The sequence below is a fragment of the Amblyomma americanum genome, chromosome 5 (genome assembly GCF_052857255.1).
Source record: "Amblyomma americanum isolate KBUSLIRL-KWMA chromosome 5, ASM5285725v1, whole genome shotgun sequence".
In the NCBI taxonomy this organism is placed as follows: Eukaryota; Metazoa; Arthropoda; class Arachnida; order Ixodida; family Ixodidae; genus Amblyomma; species Amblyomma americanum.
The window spans coordinates 65,692,040-65,714,061 of record NC_135501.1 but is presented as its reverse complement, the minus strand read 5'-3'; the positions used below and the strand labels follow the sequence as shown (position 1 = coordinate 65,714,061).

Here is a 22,022-nt window from a genome sequence, read left to right as displayed (position 1 = left end):
CATGAAGAAGAAAAAAATAGTTTCAGGGTCGAGTGAACTGGATAGTGAGGAGCTGAACATCGCCATAACCTCAAACTCTGAGCATACCAGTACAAAAGCTGCGAACAAAAATCCGTAGGGGCTCTTTATTAGTTCTGTGTGATATTAGTTTCGTTTCTAACTGAAATTTAAAGACTGAAACTATACAAGGCCCGGGTTCGAACCCGACCACGGCTGCGTTTTTATGGAGAAAAAAAGCTAAGGCGCCCGTGTGCTGTGATGTCAGTGCACGTTAAAGATCCCCATGTGGTCAAAATTATTCCGGAGCCCTTCACCACGGCACCTCTTTCTTCCTTTCTTCTTTCACTCCCTCCATTATCCTTCCCTTACGGCGCGGTTCAGGTGTCCAACGATATATGAGACAGATACTGCGCCATTTCCTTTCCCCCAAAACCAATTATATTATAAAACTATACTAGGTATACGAAGGTAGGCAGAAGGTGGCCAGTCGCGAGAAAGTGGAGAGGAAATATCCTGACACTCACCCAAAAGGGCGGAGGAAGTGCCTTCGCAATTGTAAGCTGCTAAAGAGTCGTATCGAACTAAGCGGAGTAGCGATGCAGTATAAGCGTACCTGCGTGCCCAGCATCATTTTCCTGTTGACGTTCCGGTTTACCTTCACCTGCATCAGACAGAGGTTCAGGGTTGAGTGAACTGAAGAAAGAGGAGTTAAATATTGCGAAAAATTACTCAAGCTCTCTGCATATCATGAGTCTCTTGCTGGACATAAACGGAAAACAGAAGCTCTAAGGGGCTATATTTATTATTAATTTGTTCTCTCTCACAACCGAAGCATTACAGAGAGGAGCGAATAAAAATAATAAAAATAACACGCACATAATTAGTGCAGTATCACCACATTCTTAAACAGGTCGGAGTCTCAATTATATGCGAATAAAGTGGGAAGGTGGTTCCCTTACTCAGATGTGTTGGGGTGAAGGATATGAAATGGAGGTTTGCGTGACTGGTGGGCACGTCAACCTTGAACTGATGGTCGCTGCGTGGCGAGATAAATGGTGGCGGGGCAACTAGCGAATCTAGGAGACGAGGATTAGAATGGCAAATTTCGTGAAAAAGACATATACGCGCAAATGCGTGACGAATTGACAGATGGTGCAGACTTAGATCTGACGTCATTTCAGTTACACTTCCTCTTCAATCATTAAAGGGAATGGAACGAACAGCCCGATTTTGGATGGATTTGATTTCTACAATTACCGTGTTAAGGTGGGTGTCCTATACTCATAATGCACATTCGAGTTTTTAACCTGACTAGCGTTTGTAGAGTAGAAGCTTCATGTTAGTGGGGGCCATATAAAAATTACGTTGTAAGTAACCGAGCTTGGGATTAGCGTTGCTTGTTGTGTAGGCCACATGAGTTTGCAAGGAAAGGTTACTGTGGATATGCACACCAAGGTATTTGTAACAGGAAACCTGGGCTAATGGAGTATTATTAAAAAAAGAATCGCAAAACACCTCACTAGAAGCATGACGGGAAATTTTCATGAATTTGCATTTAGTGGTGTTAAGCTTCATTAGCCGAGTATCAACCCAAGAAGAACTTTGATTAAGATCGAACTGATGGGAAAGGTGGTCTGAGGGGTTTGTAATTTACGGTAAATAACACAGGTGTCAGAAAAAAGTTTTATAGCAGAAGATATGCTATTTGATAAATCGTTAATATAGATAAGAAAGAGCAACGGGCCTAGCACCGATCCCTTTAGAACACTGCAGGCTACATCGCAAGGATAAGAGCTATGGTAGATATTGGTCACAAATTGTGTGCCGTTACACAAGCAGCATTCAATCCACTTCAAAGCATTCGGGTCGAGATTAAACTTAGTTTCCGAAGTAGTAGTCTGTGACAGAGTGAAACGTCTTTTCGAAATCAATGAACATGCAGCCGAAAAAAATAAATCAGGAAGCATGGACTGAAAACAAGAAGTTTGTGAAGGTTAACAGTTGAGTTTCACATGAATAGGGGTTTCGAACTTCAAGGAAAGCTTCAAGGAAAGTCCCGATATGTGTAAAAATAACATGTTCTAGCAGTTTGCAAGGAATGCCTGTTAATGAGATTGCTCTATAACTGGTAGGGGGCTGAACGTCACCCGATTTGGCAACGGCAACCACCTTCACCACTTTCAAGCAATCCGGAATTTCTCCATATTGTAAGGACGGGGAAAAAGTTTGGATAAAAATATCGAAGAATATGCTTTAGTGTTTATCATAAACTTTGGTCTTATCACATCTTCGCCTTGGTGAGGGAGAGTGTAAAGCCATGTATTACTCTGCATATTTTAGTCCCATCTATGACGACAAGATCCATATATTATATTAGCATAAAGTATATTAGCTATGTGTCATATTTTTTATTATGTCAATAACTACTATTTAAAAATTTAGACTACACTTAGGTATGCGAAAGCTGAGAGCACCTAAATAATTTTAATCATCAAAGAAAGCGGGAAATCTGTGCTAAGCGGTAGTTAGTTTACATTTTTCTTGCATTCATATAGTTTCCGCGACCAAACTGAAGCGCCAAGCAATACGCTTTGAGAAGTTGAACAGCGCCACAATAAGCGTTCAACGAGCAATGTGGGTAGCGTTTTCTATTAACCACTCTTTTAGCACGCAACGCCGTATCCGTCGGCACACAAAGGTGCTTACAACTTTTAATCTAGTACTAGATTTGTACTGAACCTTGAACCTTTTAGCCTTGTATCGTTGGTACAGACTTGGGACATTTTTATACATCTATATAGCTTATTTACTTGACAAATAACCAAAAACTCAATTGATATTCTGCTTTTACTGAACGCTGGGACTGTCTATTCACATGAGAACACAGGCACCTAGTCCTTGCAAGGTTATGAACTCTGCGCAATACGCTTTTTAACAAACCGCGTCTTGGCGCACAAATATTTTTATGCTAGAAAAGGGACGCCTTGCTTGACCTGACCTTAACGTAGCTTGAGAGGAGGAATTAGCGCCCATTGAAATTCTCGAAGCAGTTGTTTCCGTCTCAAAAGCACAGAACTTAATTTTATTTTTTGTTTAAAGTTTTCCTGGTTTCCCGTTTCAACCTTCAGTTCTTCACCGTCCCTAGTTCTTGCCAGCGAACAGCCAGTGGTTAATTCCGTCATACCGACAAAATTGGACTGGCGACACCCCAAAAAGTTTCGTATCTTCCGCGGGTTCAGCATAAAACACCATCGGCTTTTGTTGAGAGATAGAGCTAAATGTTGCTGTTTCATCCGCGACACTTGAAGTGAATGAGAGCGAGCCAAGTTTTCTACTTTTTTCCTCTCCTACTATTTCATCTTTGAATCTTCATTAATTGCGGTGACCTCTGTTTTTTAAGCCAGCATCTACAACTAATTCTGCAAGTTCTTGAAATACTGCATATCTACACTGTGGGTTTGTCACCCCGAGAGAAATATCTAAGGCAATATTTCCCCGCCCTAGAAAATATCAAAGGTAGCCTGAAGCCGCCCTTTCGGATTTCACTTGCGCAACCCGCTAAAAACTGAGCCATGACGTCCTTAAATGGGGAGAGGTTACATATTCCGCGCTATGATAATGTTATTATGTCACGGCGCAGAGAACTAACCAGAATAAAGATAATATAATGCATAAATTTCTTAGTTCTCTCGAGCCAGTGGTTTGGGAATAAAGGAAACTTCGCAACGCGCACTTGGCATGGCGTCCTTTATTTATGTCTTGAAGTACCTTTGCCGTTTTCAGGCATGACAAATTGTACAGAAGTGTGAAAATTGGAGTCCATATCAAATTGATAAGGGGTCCTTTTTGTAGTGATTTCAGATTGATCTTTGCAAGTTTCATCACTAAGTCTTCGATAATAATATTGTTGCTTTGACTCATGTAAAACACCGGGACCGAAGAGGTAAAATATCGGCCACTCCAAGCGGAGTTGGGTTAAGCACAGCACGTAAAGACCTATGGCGATACTACGGATAGTCTCGCCCAGCATATGACTTCGTATTCAATACCTTTTCGGACGGGGGAATGCATGATGATGTTGCGCAATCTGCCTATATTGTATATATGTCACACATTCTCCGCTATTTTCGTCGCATAACAGGGTAACCGCGCAGGCTAGTTGCTGTAGACCAAACATAGTGTGGCCCGCAACAAAAACGGAAAGAGAGAAGTACACAGGACACCATTGGACTAAATCTCTTTTCTTGAAAGGGGGCTTACCCAGGCAACCAAGCAACGCATTCGCTTCAGGCGCCCATAACACCCGGGTGGAAAATAATCTATGATACGTATACGACGTCTATACTGGTCAGAGCACCGGATGCGTGAATGACCGGCGAGCGAAAATAATGATTCTCTTAAAAATGTGTAAGGGTCCGATTAACTTTCGGCATCACTGTGGACAAGGGCGTCTCGGCTTCCGGCAAGATTTTCATGCTGCGAAAAAGGAAAAAACCTAGATGAAAAAAAAAGACTGGTAGCCTTTTATATTAGGCTCCAAATAAGTGACACATGCTGCGTCACTGCACGGTAACTGTTGCATAACAATAATGAATTTAAGGTGCTGGAAAATGGTGCGCGCACGTAGGGATGAAATGAACATAATGTTTTGTCTACACATTGGCTGAAGGTTGAGTGTTCTTTATGTTACGCTCACGTGGCTGTTTGGGACGTCTGGCACCCATGCACTTTTGGTTACCTTGGCACGCCACCTTTCACTAAAGAAGTTGTTAGTCCAGCGCGGTCCTATGTACTAGTTTTCGTTATCGTCGATGGTTTTAATATGTCTGTTGTCTTATCTAAGGCGATTTTATGAAACCATTTGCAACCTGGGAGAGGCGTATATAAGGAAGATAAGATGATGACAACCGAAAAGCCGCTCCTTATAGCGGGTGCTAGAAATAAGTAAGGTATCAAGTATATAGCGCTACGGATATTGAACGATAGATGACCAAAAGCCTCTTTTCTTCATACTGAGAATTCCGCGTGAGATAAATTTGTTTCGAAACAACAAACTGTCAGATTGAATTCTAGGTCTCGAGATGGGCATTGGTACTTTCTACGACATTTATGAAATCAACTGCTATGCCTTCGGGCACATTTTTTTTTATCACAAATAGACAAGTCAATTAGTTGCTCTGCCTGAATTTTTAGAACATTTGCTCCGCATTTATAAAATCAGTTTGGGCTGAGCCTTTCATCTTTCCTTTCGTAGACAGCACCACATTCTGGTGTAGCTGTCGCGTACTGTTGTCTCACAAATCACATTACTGTTTGGCGACCTCTTTATGTAGTAATGGAGAAGGCAAATATACAATGAAGCATAATGAATGCATTCTTGTTGATCTAGTGCTAACTGTGAAGCTTCGAACTCCGTTATTTGCGAGATAAATTTACCGTGAAGTAGAGCCCGTTTTCAAGTTTCCAGTACATGTGCTGTTTCGCAAGATTGCATATGTTGCGAGTACGAAAAAGAGGCCTAATTTTCAGCGGTAGCCTAAAGAAAAGTACGTTATCTTTTACTCGGTCCAGACTGCTTATTTTAAAAGAACGGTGGAGAAAGCAGTAGAACCTCAAACGAAGCACAAAAGGCGCAATATTAGAAACTGGCACTTTATTTTTTAAACGTTTTTGTCTCCGTCTGAGAAAAAGAAACCCGCAACGCCAAATTCCCGAAGCAGGAAAGCCTGTGTTTTACATTCGTCCTGAGGCCCAAAGTTACTTACCGTCTTCCTCTTCAGCAGGAGGCGTAGTGATTTTTCTGGACCGTTTAGGTGCTGCCAAAATACAAGGCCGTCATTCTTACAATACCAAAAAAAGGTCGACCTTTTTGTGCTACAAAATCTCTTGCAGCCTCAAAATAACTCAACATCTTATCCTGGTCTCCCTAAAACCCCCTCACTTGTGTCCCCTCGTTACTCTCCTAACTTGATACACCAGGTGTTTGAGTACTTCTGGCCCAAAGCAATGACTATTTCGCAGTAATCTGCAGCGCATTTCACATATTACTGATGAATAAAAAAGCCAACCGAGTAAACATGCTATTTCCTATACACAGGCTTCTCTCTACATTACTCTTTTTAGACTTAGTTTATATTCAAACCCTTTTCTTTCTTGAGTGCACATATTGTTGTCCTCATGTAGAGAATGCTTTTTGCCAGGTCTCTGCGCAGCCGGTCTACGAGGCAAACATATTTTTCCACTCAGTCTTTAATATTGGAGAAGATATTTGACGTTCAAGCTCAGAAATGACTGACACATGGCCTTACACAAACCGAAAATGGGAGAGGAAAGCCCGAGGGTGCTTGCCAAAGTTTCGACAAGAGGACTTTTCTTCTTCTGGGAATGGGGGGAGGAGGCTTACCTTGCACTCTTGCCGAAACGTTGGCAAGCACCCTCCGGCTTTCCCCTTCCATGTTCATTTTGTGTGTGACAAGAAACCGTCTGCCTGCCCTCTCACTACCATGACATAGACTGTGTGTCGTCCGTGCTGTCTGAGTTTATCTCTTTTTCTGAGCCGTTCTGCGCATGCGGAGGGGATTCCTGAGCTCGCGTCGCCATTCTCAAAGTCAGGCGTTCCGCAGCAGCTACATCTTCACACAGAGGTAACCCAGCGAGTCTCACAACAAATGCAGGCGTGCGGAGAGCTCCTGGCCCCTGGTATACATAGTTTACCTACGTTGAGACCGGCCTCATTACGTCTTAAACAAACGAGCTTCCGTGGCTTCTTTTCGGCGCGCTACTACCATGCCTAGAAAAGTGGCCGCTGCAGATTGAAGTCTACGTGAGGCAGGGAAGTACTTGTGCTTCATTGTCTCCGATAACAATTGCCATCAAGCCGGCGCTTTGCCTCATCCGGTTACATCCATGCAGTGGCAGTGCGAGCAGTTCAGTCGAGCCTACGCAGTGAAATTAGAAAATGCCATTCTGACGGCGGAGTTACTTATTTGCGAATAATGACAGTCATCAACCAACAACATATAGGTAAGCAATAGTTTCAGGATTGAGACAGGCAAAAAGTATAATAGCAAAATGTGTTCTGGCGACAACGACATCACGCGCAGTTCCGATAGCCAACGCTTTCCAGCAAAGCTGAGACGACACTACGTATTTACGCCAAGATGACGCACCCTGACGATGTCTCGAACGTGCGAGGAAGCTCTCACTCGAATCCAAAACGAACTTGAAAAATAAAAGAACCCGCGACTTGTGGTTTTTCAGCGGTCGTAAGGTTTGCGCCTAGGTAGTATGTCCCAAAGTTAGCACACATCCGTTATATCTCACGAAAAGGAAATGGCAGAGTTAAAAGCGCGCTCAACGGACACTCGCTCTCGGCGGCAGTTTTACAGGTGCTCTTCCAACGCGAGAGGATCTTTCCTAAACCTACATTAGAATGTCAGTAAATGGATTCGTGACTGTCTACAAAGGCTTGTGCAAAGATTTTCGACGAATAGCCACAAATCTAGATGTATTGAGGTGTTGTCCGATTTTCGGCCGCGTGTCCTTTAATCCTTGCTTTTTATATAAATGTTGGGAGACATACTTTAATTTTCCGAATAATTACCACTAGATAAAGCGCGTGTGCTTCGCATAATTTTTAGAACAATTAGCTTCTACTAGCGGTTTAAGAAAATGTTTAGTTTTGTAATACACTTGTTTGCATGAAACCCACACACATGCAATACCATCCATCGCAAGAGGGCCTAATTACGCTAATTATAAACATGATTGCGGTGTGTCTATCTCGTGAAAACCGACTGGGCATGATATTGGCATAGAGTGCAATTTTAAAATTTTATGAGACTGTTATTTCAACAAGCGATTCCCGACTGGCATCATAGATCGAATGAGATAATTAATCCTGGCGAATGTCTTTGTGCTTTCGCTTCCTTCCAGAGCGCAGCGTCGCCGTCAGACTACTCTCTAGATAATGTGCCACGAGTGCAGGATCGTGGGTGCAAATATCAGTAGGCATATTTTCGTACGATACGTTGTACATTGCAGGTTTAATATGTTATGCCTGAAGCGAGCAGAATCCTTGGCGTCTAATCATCTTAAGTACGCGTCGTAGCTTTATACTGTGCCGGTGGAAAAGAATTGGTTATTTAACAAGACATGCGAGTCCATGCATGCAAAGTGTCTATTCCCAAACATGCTTGCATACCCAAACATGAACTCTCCTCGAAGCAGTCAGAAAGAGAGACGCGAAATATGTAAGCAACAGTTGCAACTTCAGTCATAAATTGCATGAATTAGGACCTGAATGACATTTCTTTTTCAAGATGATAGCTGCGTTTATGGCAGGTTAAGCCCGCCTGGTCGTATATATTACGTTTAGGTTTGATCAAGGGCTGCCCTTTATATGAAATCTAAATGAACAGTGCAATTGTGCTCGAGAAATACAATTTATGGAGCGAAGGCCACGAAGGAGTGCTGAAGCCGTACGGGCCAGAACACAGAATCAACACTACCGACTTCGTCGTGAGTTCTGGAATGCCTTTTTTGCCTGGGTCACTATCATTATAATTAAGAATATAAAAAGACACTGGAGAATAAAACCTCTTATGGTTGGCGGTGTTGAACTGCGTGTAATAATTTAAAAAATGTTTAATTGGTGAGAAATAGGCAGTCATAGCTTAGAAAAATGCACAACCAAATGTGTAAGGGTCCAAGCATATGAAATACCATGTTTCCGCCTACCTTTCCTCGTGTTCAGCACCTGCGCGGCGACCTGGACCTGCTTCTGTCGTTTGTCATCGTAATCTTCGTCTGCCGCAGTAGCCTTGCCAGGACTGGCCTCTGCAGGGTTGCCTACGTCCAGCGGTTGTAGGTATGGCTTAGAATACCTGAGCACCAATATTCATCAACACTGCGCGAAGCAAGTGGTTATCTGAGCATGAACCTTTTATTTTATCCTGATAACTGGCTGTTTAGTAACAAAATTTCTGTATTGTTACCGAATACTCATTGCAAGAAACCACTTGGTAAACGATTATTCTCCTCGATTCTCAGTCAGAAATCTTTTGATCCCTCGTACCAATCAGAAAATACATCCGACGACGAACAATCACAGCGAATTGCAGCTAGGAGTGAAATCACACGTCCAGGCCCGGTTTAATTGCTATGGAAGGACTTTTGATATCGAGCTGTTACATCATCGATCATATGCGTCTTTCTCATGGCGCCTTTACACATGTTACTCCAGCGTCTGCGTACCGTCGCTCTCCCGAAAATGGATATATGCGGCGTTTTGAGCAATTACAGCAGGTGTAGTGTAAAAAATGATCTAAAACGCTAGAGGAATCATCCTATTAAACGTTTGGCCCAGTAGTGACCTATGCTACTTGAGAGCCTCAACCAACGGCATAAAATATGTAAATATGCCAGTGGTGTGGGACACAGTGTTAGCTACGACAGCTTTATTCCTGACGGCATGGCGTTGGAATACGTTTTCGGCAAACAACGGTCGACGTCAATGTGCCGAAGAGCGAGACTTCTAAGGTCTCACCCCATCACCCCTCTATTTGAGTAGAAAAAGCAAGCGGCTTCAATTCACTGTGTGTGCCCTTGCCTGATCTGGCTTAGACTGAGAAAATAACTTGAAGTTTTCTCCTTCGTAAGAATAGGCCTTGCATGATGGTCATAATCATCGTCAACGTCATCATCATCACTATTTTATCTGAGGGGTTCAAGCGGTACATGCTTGCCGTTTTATAATCATATAATTTGTAAATTTGGACAGCATGGCTTGCTACCACACATCCTGCTTCTATTGCCCACTGCGTCATTACATTGGCAAGATTTCACACCGCTTCTAGATTAAGCTAATTGTTGCTGATTAGCACAGGACACGGCTCTCGAGCAAGATCTTTACTGTCGCTACTTTCCCTCTTGCCCCTAAGTTCTTCATGTGCCTTTGCCAGTTTCCTCCGTTCCTTAATCAAATTTAAGCTAATTAGATACCTCACCATCCTATGTTAACTGCATGTCACACTTCCGTAGCATCCCACATCCTGCACGCTGGCGCTATGGATGCAAAATACGAAGCCAATTTCTTCTTTCGCCTCGCTTTTCAGACTCTTTCGTGTGCATTTCCGGTCCTCCCATTTGCGGAGAAATATATCAATGATCCCTAAACTACTTCACTCGGCGAACTGTACTAATAAGCTCCCCTTGCTAATCTTAGAACATATGTCCAAGTCCCCTTCTTCCTGGTGGATAACAGTGCTGGCACAGTGAGTCGGAATATGTGCCTCTTGCACACAAGAAGGATGGTTTAACATTGCGCTGTCACTGCAGGTATGAATGCACAACTGATCGCTAGGGTGTCAAAAACGAGACAATCAGAACAAAAGGCAACAGCGATAACAGCAGAGCGCTGACCGAGATGACATTTCCTGCAGCAAGAAGGTATCTTTTAACAACTTTTTTGTGCTAATATGGTCGTTTAACATTTTTTGCTCTTCTGTAAGATGTGTTTGAGCGTGGAAATGCTGAATGATTGCACATTACGGTCAGCAGAAGATTTGTACGCTTACAATTAAATGGCTTAAGCATGATAGTGCGCTTTGAACGGGGCAGATAGCTGCAGTGCGCTCAGACTAGACAGGACATAAGCGTGCTGCTTCCTGTATCGTTGGCCGCCTACGTTGACTAATTGTTATCGCAGTCGAACTTGGCAGTCAAGCTTTCTACCCAATAATTCATGAGATTATTCAAGCGCTTCCGTTCTGGAAATATCACATTCAACGACAACACAACGCATCATAATTAGCAATACCTGCTGGCCCGTTGTCATCATACGCTTGACGTGGCCTGATGGTGTATTCTGAAAGGAAAAACATATATAAAGTACCTGTAGATAGGAATGGCGTTTAAAGTATTCGGCAAGGCTGCCAGTCTTACAAGGTAACAACAGCGGTTATTGGGAAGGGATAAGTTTCCGCTTGGATTACATATTTTTTAACAAACCGCGCTCAGCTTGTTTTGTTCGATCATACGCCATCTGCTATTGTACCTGTCATATCTGGAGTACCACAAGGCTCGGTTCTTGGGCCACTGCTATTTATTATATTTATTAATGATATAATCAATAATATATGGTGCAAAATTAAACTCTTTGCTGATTACTGTGTGATATATAAAGAAATTAACAGCCATGACGACCATCTTGCTCTTTCTGGTTCTCTTAACACGCTAGCCGAGTGGTGCTACAAGTGGCAAATGTCTATTAATGTAAATAAATCAGTGTCAGTGACGATAAAAAGAAAAAAAAAACAGCCATCTCACTTCACCTATACCGTTAATAACATACCTCTTTCGAAAGTCGATCAACATAAATACTTAGGCATAACATTTACATCTAACCTCAAATGGGAAACACACATAACTAATATTACATCTACTGCACTACGAAAGCTATTTTATCTAAAAGGACGCCTAAACCTCGCTCCAATGAATATTAAGCTTCTGGCGTATAAAACATTTGTGAGACCTATTTTAAAATACGTTAACACAGTGTGGTTTCCTTACACAGCAACTAACATAGCTAAACTTGAAGGCGTACAAAGAAAAGCCGTAAGGTTCTTTCACAGCAAATACCGTCCTACTGACTCACCCTCGCGTCTCTTAGCCTGTTCAGGCCTTAACACACTATCCACGAGAGCAAAACAAGCTCGACTTAAGTTCCTTTTTCAAATTCTGCATCGTCAGTATAAAATGGATACCACCCAGTACATTTCATATTCGCAAGCTAGAAAAACACGGTATCAACACGAGCATACGCTGAGTATTCATTCTCTAACGACACATTCAGGTACTCATTTTTTCCTCGCGTGATCAGAGAATGGACTGAACTTAGCTCATCATTAACAACAACAAATTCATTATCGGGGTTTGATTCACAGTTAGAGGTAATCACAAAAGATTATTAAGGCCTTCTAATGTTTGTTCGCGATTCTATTTTAGGTAGCACTCTCAATAAGTGGAATTGAAATGCAGTTGCTTCTTTAAGCTTTCTAGTTTTTGCTGATGACTATGACGTGCACAGTTGTCATTATATACTACGTTGTTTTTAATTGTATGCTTCTATTACCTTGTCGCTTGTATTTTGATGAATTAGGTTGTTTCTTCGTGATTTGTGTCACTCACACGTATACTTGTACGCGTACAAAAAATCATTTTTTATGCCCTGCTGCTAGGCTCTCGGCTGAGAGCGGCAGTATTGTAAAATAAAAAAATAAATAAAATAAAATAAAACACCATTCTCAGGAAGAGATTGAGTGCTGTGGTGTTTGAAAAATTAAAGCCATTTTAGATTAACTCCGCAGTAGGACCAACCTCTTTGGGCGCAACAGTAATAGTAGCGGCAGAGCTGGCGCCAATATTTCTTCGTCGATGGACACTTAAAACAAACATGTTTGTGAACACGCAAATCTCATTGCTCTGAACTGAAAGAGGTACACAGCGGAGTTGTTAATCTTAGGGGCCGACTGCAGCGGTATGAAAAGTATCTGCTCCGAGCTGCGTTCTTCAGAGTTGTTGAGAAAAGTAATAGTGTCAGACTTGGAAAATATTCTCGCCTTTTCCGCATTCACATCAAGTACGTAGCGCCGGTTGCCTCGTTTGACTGCTCCGAAATTCATACACCCCTCAGAAGTTTTGATTGCAATAGACTGTCATTGCCCAACAGATCTATCATTGCCTATTACAATTTTTCCTATGGTGCGCAGTGGGGCACGGAGCTTGTTTTTTGTAAGAGATGGCACGCGAGTCGAGAGTCTGCGGACATGGTGCCTGATAGCAGACAGCATCCGTGAAAAGCAGCACAATTATATTCAGCACTGCTAGAGCGCGAAACCTCTGTAAGAAACTCTGCGAGGTCAGCCATGCATGCGGCGCAGGAGCAGATCGTACTTCCCCTTGCGGATCAACGGTAACTAGAAGCTGGGTTTATGACTTAGAAGCCGCATGCACCATGGAGTGGGCGCTCAAGTGGAACAGCCGTCCCCGGTCACGTGATTTAATCGGGGCCTAGGAAAGAGCGTACTTAAGGGCGGTGGGCATGCTGTGGGGCGGTAGTTCAGGCCGCCACCAAATTACGGAGCTGCATACGCGCCTGACCGCCTCAAATGGTCTGCCTAATGCGTTTAACCAATGCAAACTACAAATGAGTCTTCTTTCAAGAAGAAAGCGAAGTGACTCAAGACGTCATCGTGCTCTTTGCTCATCGGAGTAGAGGTCGGAAGTGGCATATCATTGCGAAAGCACTGTTCCGATGTGTAAACCCCGGGCCAGATGTTGCGCTGTTTGTGGGTTTGTGCAGACTGAAATAAATAAATAGAAATAAATGAAATACGTATCCGCGACTGGGATTCGAACTTGCGGCGGTGCTAACAGATCAGCTTCGTTGGACACTGCGCGAGAGCACTAGACTATCACCCCCTACCCCCTGGAAAACCAAGAATGACGGCATAACTAGCAAGAAAGCGTGTAGTATAGAAGTCGATATCGCTTATTCGGCGAACAGAAACTAATTTGTATATTCCCTGCCAAGCATGAAATACGAACTGAGTGGGTACACTAAGTGTAGAAACCACATATTTGTGTACTGAGGCCCCGCGGATTGCAATAGCATTCCGGGCAAACTCCTTAACCATATTGATCTGATATGGCACTCGCAGGGCATGCACCTCGCGGTTTCAAGAAATCACGTGCGCGCAGATTGCAGGTGCTAAGGTAGACCCAGCCACGGGACCGCTTATTAAAAATAGATTTTTACATTTAAATTTTTGCACCCGGCGTATCTGACTCACAACTTGATTCATATCAAAAATAAAGCTTCTTACAAGAAAACTGCAAAAAGCGCAAGTTGTAGAAACATCTTCCTGTAAATGAACATTAACAAAAGCGTAAAATGTTTTAGTATCGCTATGAAGGTGAAAAAAATAGTGAGGTTAACTGATGCTCTTATGCGTGTGATTTTTATAGTGCTACTTGCCGTGCACAATGTTACACTCAGCCTGTTAGCTGAATTAGCAATAGCAGGCATCAAATTTTTTAAGGTAGCGAATATCCGTGTTCGGCGCCTCGTAAACTCCACGGTTCAACAGTCTAGAGGTTTCAAGCTTCATGCGCCAGCGACCGAGAATACACTCGTATTTATAGTTACAAAAATTGTCTTAGACTAAGTCGAAGAAGCAAAACTTTTCCGATAATATGAATACGAAAAGCGGTAACTATGATTTCTTTCAACGACTTTCCTGTATCCCAAATGACTATAACGCTGAAAAGAAACAAATTCTGGCACTCTAAGCTGCCTGGAAGGTCATTGCATTTTGAGTGGAGGACTTTTCGCCTAAAATAATTATTATGGTTTGTGCACCGGAACCAATCGTTGTAAAATCTATTAATTGCCCTCGAACTAGCTGGCCATTGATACCGCACTCGATGTGACGCTGCGAAGTTTTGAGATACGCACCTCTTGAAGCTGTCAAAGCCGGCGGTCTGTGGCGCATGTGCTTCGTGTCTGGAAGTGAAATAAATTCAGGCAGTTATTGAGCCACTCAAAATAGAAACCATTTACACGAGAGTATTTTACAAATTGAAGCTTTCTTGGCGCGTTGCCTGCAACTGGCAATAAGCAGTTCAGCGTTTAGTCTAGTCGCAGTGTAGTGGTTAAGACGCACAGCAATGCCCACATTTGCAGAGGAAAGGAATAAAAAAGCTCACCACAAATTGAGGGCGAACAGTGCAAATACTTTTCTTCTGTTTCATCGGAGGAATGGGTTCGTAAATATGAGGTAAAGGCACCGTGGTTTAGTAAGTGCAGTAAAATGGAGAATATTGGGGTGACTAAACATACGACGGGGTGTCCAACTCAGTCACTTTTACAATCAAAAAACGAAATTGCTTGTAACGTTCCTGTAGGCTAATACCTTAGTCTAGCGGGTCGTAATTATTTGTATTTTTTTTAGTACCCAACAGGAATTGGAATATCTCTATACACTGAGATCCAGTTACAAGGACGGAAGCGCCGCAACCTTACGAGGATATTTCTTAGAAAGTGCTAGAACATAAAATGCATTCTGCGCAGTTTTATTTGCATTCTACGATTCCAAAAATTGGCCAGTAGTGTTTCCTGCATTTTTCTGTCCATGCTGTCGTACGGTGTACAAGTACTAAAAGCACTTTCGATAAATTAGCTTTCATACTGAATCGTGCTAGGTCACTTTTTAACGCCATAAATACAACACCAGGAATAAATTTGCGCTAGAACCAGGGAGAATTAAGAGTGGTGTGGGGATGCTAAGGCCCTTTTGATAACCCTAAAGCAGGTATTTTCCCTAATGAGTTGTTTTTTCACGAAACCGGCTGTTAAAAAAATTGGAGGAGGCACTTAAGCTCCGCGCAAAAGATATGGCGTGATAGCTTTAGTTGGTTAACGCCCATATAAAACCCCACTTAACCTAGCGATACGACCGTGCCAGGGTGGGTACATGCATGACTCGGAATAAAAGGGTGGTGAAGGGTTCAATTCCCCTCAGTCTCCCATCTTATTTCAGAAGCCACAGTTTGCAGCTCCACCTAAACCGGCCATGTCACGTGACGTCACACAACCCAGCGACCAATGTGTGCTCGGCCATGTTAGCTGCCAGATACCACCTGTCCGAACCATGCTCGTGGTTTTTTGCTCACAACGCCAATGCCGGATTTTCTGTGGAACGGGCCCTTTAGCTTCGTCGCTTTCTCGCCTGCATCAAAAACTATGGGTGCTGAATCGGACTTGTTTCCGGTGGCGATCTCTGCTTGGCTTATGTTTTTTACTTGTGCCTGGCTTGCACTCACGTGGCGGCGTCGCGAAGAGGCTGAAGGTGACGAAGGCGATCAGGACAGCCAGACCGATGCCGAGGGCCACGATCATCCCGTGCATCTTCTGGTCCTCCAGAAGGCTGCATTGCGCGGACAGTGCACTGTGTTCAGCCCGCAGTGCGGTCGATGCATTCACATTTTTCACTCGCAAATGGATGAAGACCACAAAAACAAAGCTCAGCAGATCCATGTAGTTACTAGCTGACATTTCGCTTGCTGACGTTTCGACAACAGGACTTATCTTTGTTTGCGCTACAGAAAAAAAAATGCATGATGCAACAACCTCATTCAGGCTTCTTCGCAGCAATGTCATACAATTTTTGCGGGATTGTATGACATTTGTATTAAAAACATAATTAATTTGCAACAACGAAGGATATCCGTATGGCAATTGTATGGTAATTGTAGGACATTTTTGTGTTAAAAGGCATTGTGTTATTGCATATACTACGGTGGCAAATGCGTTAGTCATTGGCAGGAGTTAGAGCCTTCGCTCGGAGTAGCAGGCGCCGGTGAAGCGCATGAGAGTGTGAAGTAGTAAGGGTAGTGGCATGGGTAACGTGAACTTGAAAAAAAAAACTTGTCCCAGCTCGAGGGCTGGGAGAGATGGCATCGTAAAGAGGAGGTTTTGTTGACCAGAAAATTAAGCGTTAAAAAATCAAGCAGTTCAGTAGGACCAAGTTTGCGGAAGAAGGGGCGTTGGTGAAATGGCATACGTCAACTTGAAAAAGTCGTTTCTACGGGCATGGAAGGGGGGGGGGGGGGGGGCAACGAAAGCTGTCATCGGCAACCGCGGTGCATGGTGATGGTAGTGAAGGCCCTATTTAATCTCTGTCAGCCGTCAATCAAGACGAACACGCATACTCCAGTCACAACATCAGCTAGCAGGCAGAACACGCAACCGAAATTTCTTCACTTTGTTTTATCCTGTAACTGCGCGTTCTTTCCTTTAAAAGTGGAAACACAAGAATGCTCGCACAAGAATAGATTATTACGGAGGTCGCATTACGTCAAGGCAGATGTTCAATGTCTGGAGTAACTAGTGGTGTGTACGGGGATATGGAACATTATATTATGTACTGCCAAGAGTACAACGCGGAAAGGTATGTGATGTCCGCTTCTTTCAAGAAGACATGAACCCGTCACTGTACAGTTCAGGACATTGTCTACCCGAGCGGAAACCAGACATGCAGAAGGGAGGCTGCACGCGTACTTTTAACATTTCTGCAGGACACGGATATTGTTTCAAAATGCTGACAGCAGGAACGGACTATGGCCAACAGTGGTTGACTGTGTGCGTACATGGTGTCTTCTGGAGTGGACTATGTTGTACTGTGAGTGAATGTCTGTATGGATTGTGACACTGCAATGGCCTATGTTCTACTCTGACTGAATATGTACATAGATGGTGACCTCTAGGGTGGACTGTGATGTGGACTGTGTTGAGTGATTATGTGCATAGATGGTGACTGCGGGAGAGGAATGTGTGCTATTATAAGAGACTGTGCGCTTAGCGGGGTAGATGCGACAGGCTTTAGGACATTGTTAATATAGAAGGGTCGCTACGGTGGAGAAATTGCCGGTAGAATAAGCAAGACCAACCCCACCTGCAGCATTCAACACCTCAACTCAGCTCAGCTAGTAAAAATATTAATTCTAATATGCAAATAAAAATTCTCCGGAGTGATGAAAGTGCTGACCGCTTGCTAAGTTCAAAAATTAAACCAAAACTTAGCTTTATTGATGTACATTAGTTTGGTTCGATGGGGTTTAACGTCCCAATTTGACTCGGGCTACGAGGGGCGCCGTTGTGGAGGGCTCAGGATGATTTAGACCGCCCGGGCTTTTTAGCTTGCACTGACATCGCAGGGTACGCGGGGCTCGAGCATTTCACCTCCATGAAATGGGACGGCCGCGGCCCGGATTGAACCCGCGTATTTCAAGTCAGCGGCCGAGCTCCATAGCCACTGAGCCATCGCGGCGGTTTGTTGACGTAAGACAAAAACAAAAATCTACATACTTAATGTACCGAACAGTCTTGAAAGGTACACTTACGCTTGTAGCCATGATGCTATGAAAAAGAAAACCAAGGCAAAATTGTATATGCATTGTTATTAACTTCTTAACATTTTTCGTTAAATTAGTTCGGAATGGCGAGTGTGCTTTCATCGAGAGGAAAAAGGCAAAAGGTCTATATTGCAACTGTTAGCCTCTCGCTGTTCTCTCTCTCTCTCTCTCTCTCTCACACACACACACACACACACACACACACACGCACACGCACACACACACACACACACACACACACACACGAGGCGCGAATTGCAAATGTCCGTATGCGAGAAACACCCGGCCAGCAAAAAAGAAAAACAGTGGAGTAAGTTGTATTTCCAGTACACAAAGAACTTCACCCTAGAAAAGCCACCTATAAGGGCATATTTCATTGAGTATTTACATTGTAAATTCAATGTACTTGTTCTTTGTGCATTCGTCTTTTTCGCGTGTCCTTCATGTCAATATATCGGGAGACATTTTTCCCATTTATGTATTTGCGCCTCCGAAACAATGCTGCGGCTATTATAAAATTTCACCGATTTTTATTATTTCTAAAAATTCTGACGAGTTGAAGATATGGCAACATTCTCAATTGAACGCTTCTGACATTGTGATATTTAGTGAGAGCGAGTACATGAGGCTTTGGATATGCATCATCATCATCAGCCTGACTACGCCCTCTGCTGGGCTAAGGAATCTCCCATGTCCCTCCAATTAACCCTGTTCTTTGCCAGCTGCAGCTACCCTATGCCCGCAAATACCTTAATCTCATCCGCCCGCCTAGCTTTCTGCCGCCCTCTGCTGCGCTTGCATTTGGTTTGTTCATAGAAGGTTGTGACCAAGTACTGCAACAGGGTGGCCAAATCATGTTCTGGTGAGGGAGTGAGCTACCGGTGATGGTCACCGAGGTCAGGCCGCACCCGGCCTGTAGTTTTTTTTTGTTAAGACGTATAAGTAAATGGTAAGAGTATGGCGCGTAATCAACTAAAACGACCCTGGGCCGGCTCGGAGATCAGTGTCTCCTGTTGCGCGAAAGAGGTTAAAATTTATATAATATCGTGGTTTGCATAGAAGCTTTCATTCTGCTAAGATCGTGGCCTGACGTGGCGTCTTGTGTCTTGCATCAACAAAAAGGTGCTATTTCTTGCTGGCTATGTAGAAAAACACCTTTTGCGAAACAGAGACCTCACGTGCACGCCTTCGTGGTGCTTTTGAAAATTATGACTGAAGTATTGATGAGGTTTCTTGCTTTGTTTCCTTTCAGAGAAAGACAGTTGCGGAGCCTTATCTGTTTAAAGTCAAACCTCATACACCGCGCTTTTTCGGAATGAAAGACTTCCAGCGCACAGCGGCAGAACAACCAACGTGCAACCAAGATTGCGCAAATCCATCTCATACTCAAAAAAAGCTCTAATTCAAGCAGCGGTGATGGTTGTGCGATGAGAGAGTGATTCTCTAGCTACCGCAGAACCACCTGGCAGGCCCCGTTTCTAGCCGCCACTAGCCAGTGATACAATAACCAACCAGTGATGCAGAGAACGCTTGCGGAGGAATAATTAATATATAGAGGCAGAATAGAAATGATTGTTGTTGCCGACATAATGGCAATAAGACGTCCTTAAAATTCATATACAGAGAATCTTGAACTAGCCATCAAGAAAGGAACTCCTCCGGCGCCGCACACTTGATCTCATCCCTCCGTGTGCGGTAACCCTCCCCCGCGGTCTTACCCGTGCAGAGGAGGTTGCGCATAGGAGTGTCCGGGACGAGGTTTCCCTCACACCAGCCGTCACTCGGAAGTGGCCTCAGTACTGAGATTTGCTTCCTCGGCCAGGGTGTCCGATGTGTAAACACGGACATTGAAGCCGACATACATCACTTACTGTGGGACTGCCCAGCTCTCAAGCCTACGAAGATCCGGCACCTAATGGTGTCCTTCCTGTGTCCTTGTCTGCTAGCGCTGCGATTCCATGGTGTTTCATACATTGACCGGACACAGGGACCGTACCATCGTTCTCTACAGGACTTCATCAAATCAGCTAACCTTTCTAATCTCTACTACATCATTCATCACACCTTCACCCATCATTGATGCCCTCGGGCAATAAATGTCGCTTTAAAAAAAAAACTAGCCACGCCTCATGGCATTTGTTGCTCTTTTCGAGGTTTCGGAATCAGCGTCTCCTCAGTTGGAGGTAGTTGCCCTTCATTCGGTTTCAATTTGAGAACATTTTTCCTTCTCCCTTCGTGCAGTACTTATGTTTAAAAGTTAAAGGCGCTGTTTTTATAAAACATTTCTAAGAAGGGGCATGACATTTCTTTTGGCTGGGCTGCCTTCGAGAAGAGGAATATAAAGTGCAGAGCTGAATACTTACACTGCTTCTCGTTTGACCCGCTGGTAACTTCTGCATTAGGAAAGGCAACGAGAGCAATACGCATTGAGCAGCTTTATTCATTACGCACCTAGATCCGAAAGAAGAGCTGCCTCGTCCAGAAAAGGTGGATGCATGCTACCAGTGCCAAAACACTGAGTAGGTTTAGCGAACTTACCGTATTCACACGAATGTAACGCGATTTTCACCGGAGTTGATCTATTTCAGTACGCACCTCACGTTATGTTCGGAACCAAGGTATGAATTTAAGGAAAAATTGAAAATAGATTTTCGAAGAAAGGAAATGTCTCAGTAACTGTCTCACCTGTCTCGGTGGGCACCCGAACCGCGCTTTAAGAGAAGGGGTAAAGGAGGGAGTGAATGAAGAAAGGGAGAAAGAGGTGCCGTAGTGGAGGGCTCCTGAATGGGGATCTTTAAGTTCAAATTAGATCGCATATAACATGGGCGCTTCTGGCGTTTCGCCTCCATCGAAATGTGGCCGCCGCAGCAGGGTTCCAACCCGGGAACTCTGCCTCAGTAACCGAGCGCCCTAACCACTGAGCCACCGCGGCGGGTCAAGGCAGTTTGTTGTTCGAATCCTGAATGCCTCTCAATACATCTGCAGCAAGCTTCTCCAACAAGCTTGCCAGCTGCTTGGAGAAACCAACTTTTCGGCAGACTTCGGTCCGCAAAGCGTGGTTCAAACGAGAGTTTGGCTGTGAACGGGGAAAACGGTGCAGAAAGGTAAGACACTCAAGGATTTCAGGGGAGTCGGGCGAACACATAAAGGACTGGGACAGCACAAAAACACGGAGCAGCGGTGGCGGCGGCCACTGCTGAATGGGTTGCTGCGTGCGTTAACGCGTCAGAGGCTTGGCTGTGCTCAGTATGTCGCGCATTTTTTGAAGTGTTGCCTCGCATATAAAATCGACGCATCCGCTGCTTCTTTATTTTCGCGCCCAGTCTGCATATTTTTCCGTGCGTTTGGATGTAGCTGGCATGAACAAGAAGAGATCGGGTTATAATGGTTCTATATCATTTCAGTTTGCCTGCGGTCTCCAATTCCGCCCTCGCATTATATGCATAGTTGCGTTATGTACGCGTAAATATGGCAGCAAAAATCGTGTTCTTTTAAGCTTACAAAAGTGTCACAATGACTGCACTTACTCTGCTTTTCGTCTGAGCTGTTGTCTTTTTCTGAAAAAAAAAACATGGATATGGCGTATTTGCGATGTTAAAACAACAAATCGGAATGATCTAAACCACTAAATCGAAGTGAAAGTTAATGCAGACGCAGTACATGCTAGATAGAATTATGGTAATCTATCGCATACGGGAGAGGAGGTGTTTGATTGCCAGTACCGCCGGGTAGCCACCGGTGATACAATAGGTATAAGCATTTCCCTGGCTTCGTGCTCGGCTTCTTTGCTGTGAAATGCTTAGGATGTGGGTTTCTCACCCCGCCTTGAGTACACGAAAACACCTCGTATCATGGTGCTGTTTTGCCCACAGATGCCATTTAGCGATGAAAAAAATAATTATCGTCGTCATCATCAAAACATTGTTCAGGGGCACCGCATTGATATCGACCACCTGGGATATTTTAACGTGCCCTGACATCGCACTGCACACGGGCGTCTCTCGTATCTCGCTTCCATCGCAACACGGCGATTGCGCGTGAGATTG

The 22,022-nt window shown here is 43.9% G+C and overlaps 1 protein-coding gene across 1 annotated transcript in view; it reads right to left on the bottom strand.

Moving 5' to 3' along the window:
- The window catches only part of LOC144132504 (uncharacterized), a 47,847-nt gene extending 26,318 nt beyond the window's left edge, over window positions 1-21,529 (bottom strand). Inside the window, exons 1-9 of the mRNA XM_077664967.1 lie at window positions 21,504-21,529; window positions 20,340-20,369; window positions 17,965-17,980; window positions 15,886-15,989; window positions 14,519-14,566; window positions 10,820-10,867; window positions 8,740-8,850; window positions 5,766-5,816; window positions 614-661 (exon numbers count right to left, since the gene is read on the bottom strand). Coding sequence (XP_077521093.1) covers window positions 614-661; window positions 5,766-5,816; window positions 8,740-8,850; window positions 10,820-10,867; window positions 14,519-14,566; window positions 15,886-15,970 — 391 coding nt within the window. The 5' untranslated portion in view covers window positions 15,971-15,989; window positions 17,965-17,980; window positions 20,340-20,369; window positions 21,504-21,529. The remainder of the gene's footprint in view (window positions 1-613; window positions 662-5,765; window positions 5,817-8,739; window positions 8,851-10,819; window positions 10,868-14,518; window positions 14,567-15,885; window positions 15,990-17,964; window positions 17,981-20,339; window positions 20,370-21,503) is intronic.
- Between the last annotated feature and the right edge of the window lie 493 nt (window positions 21,530-22,022).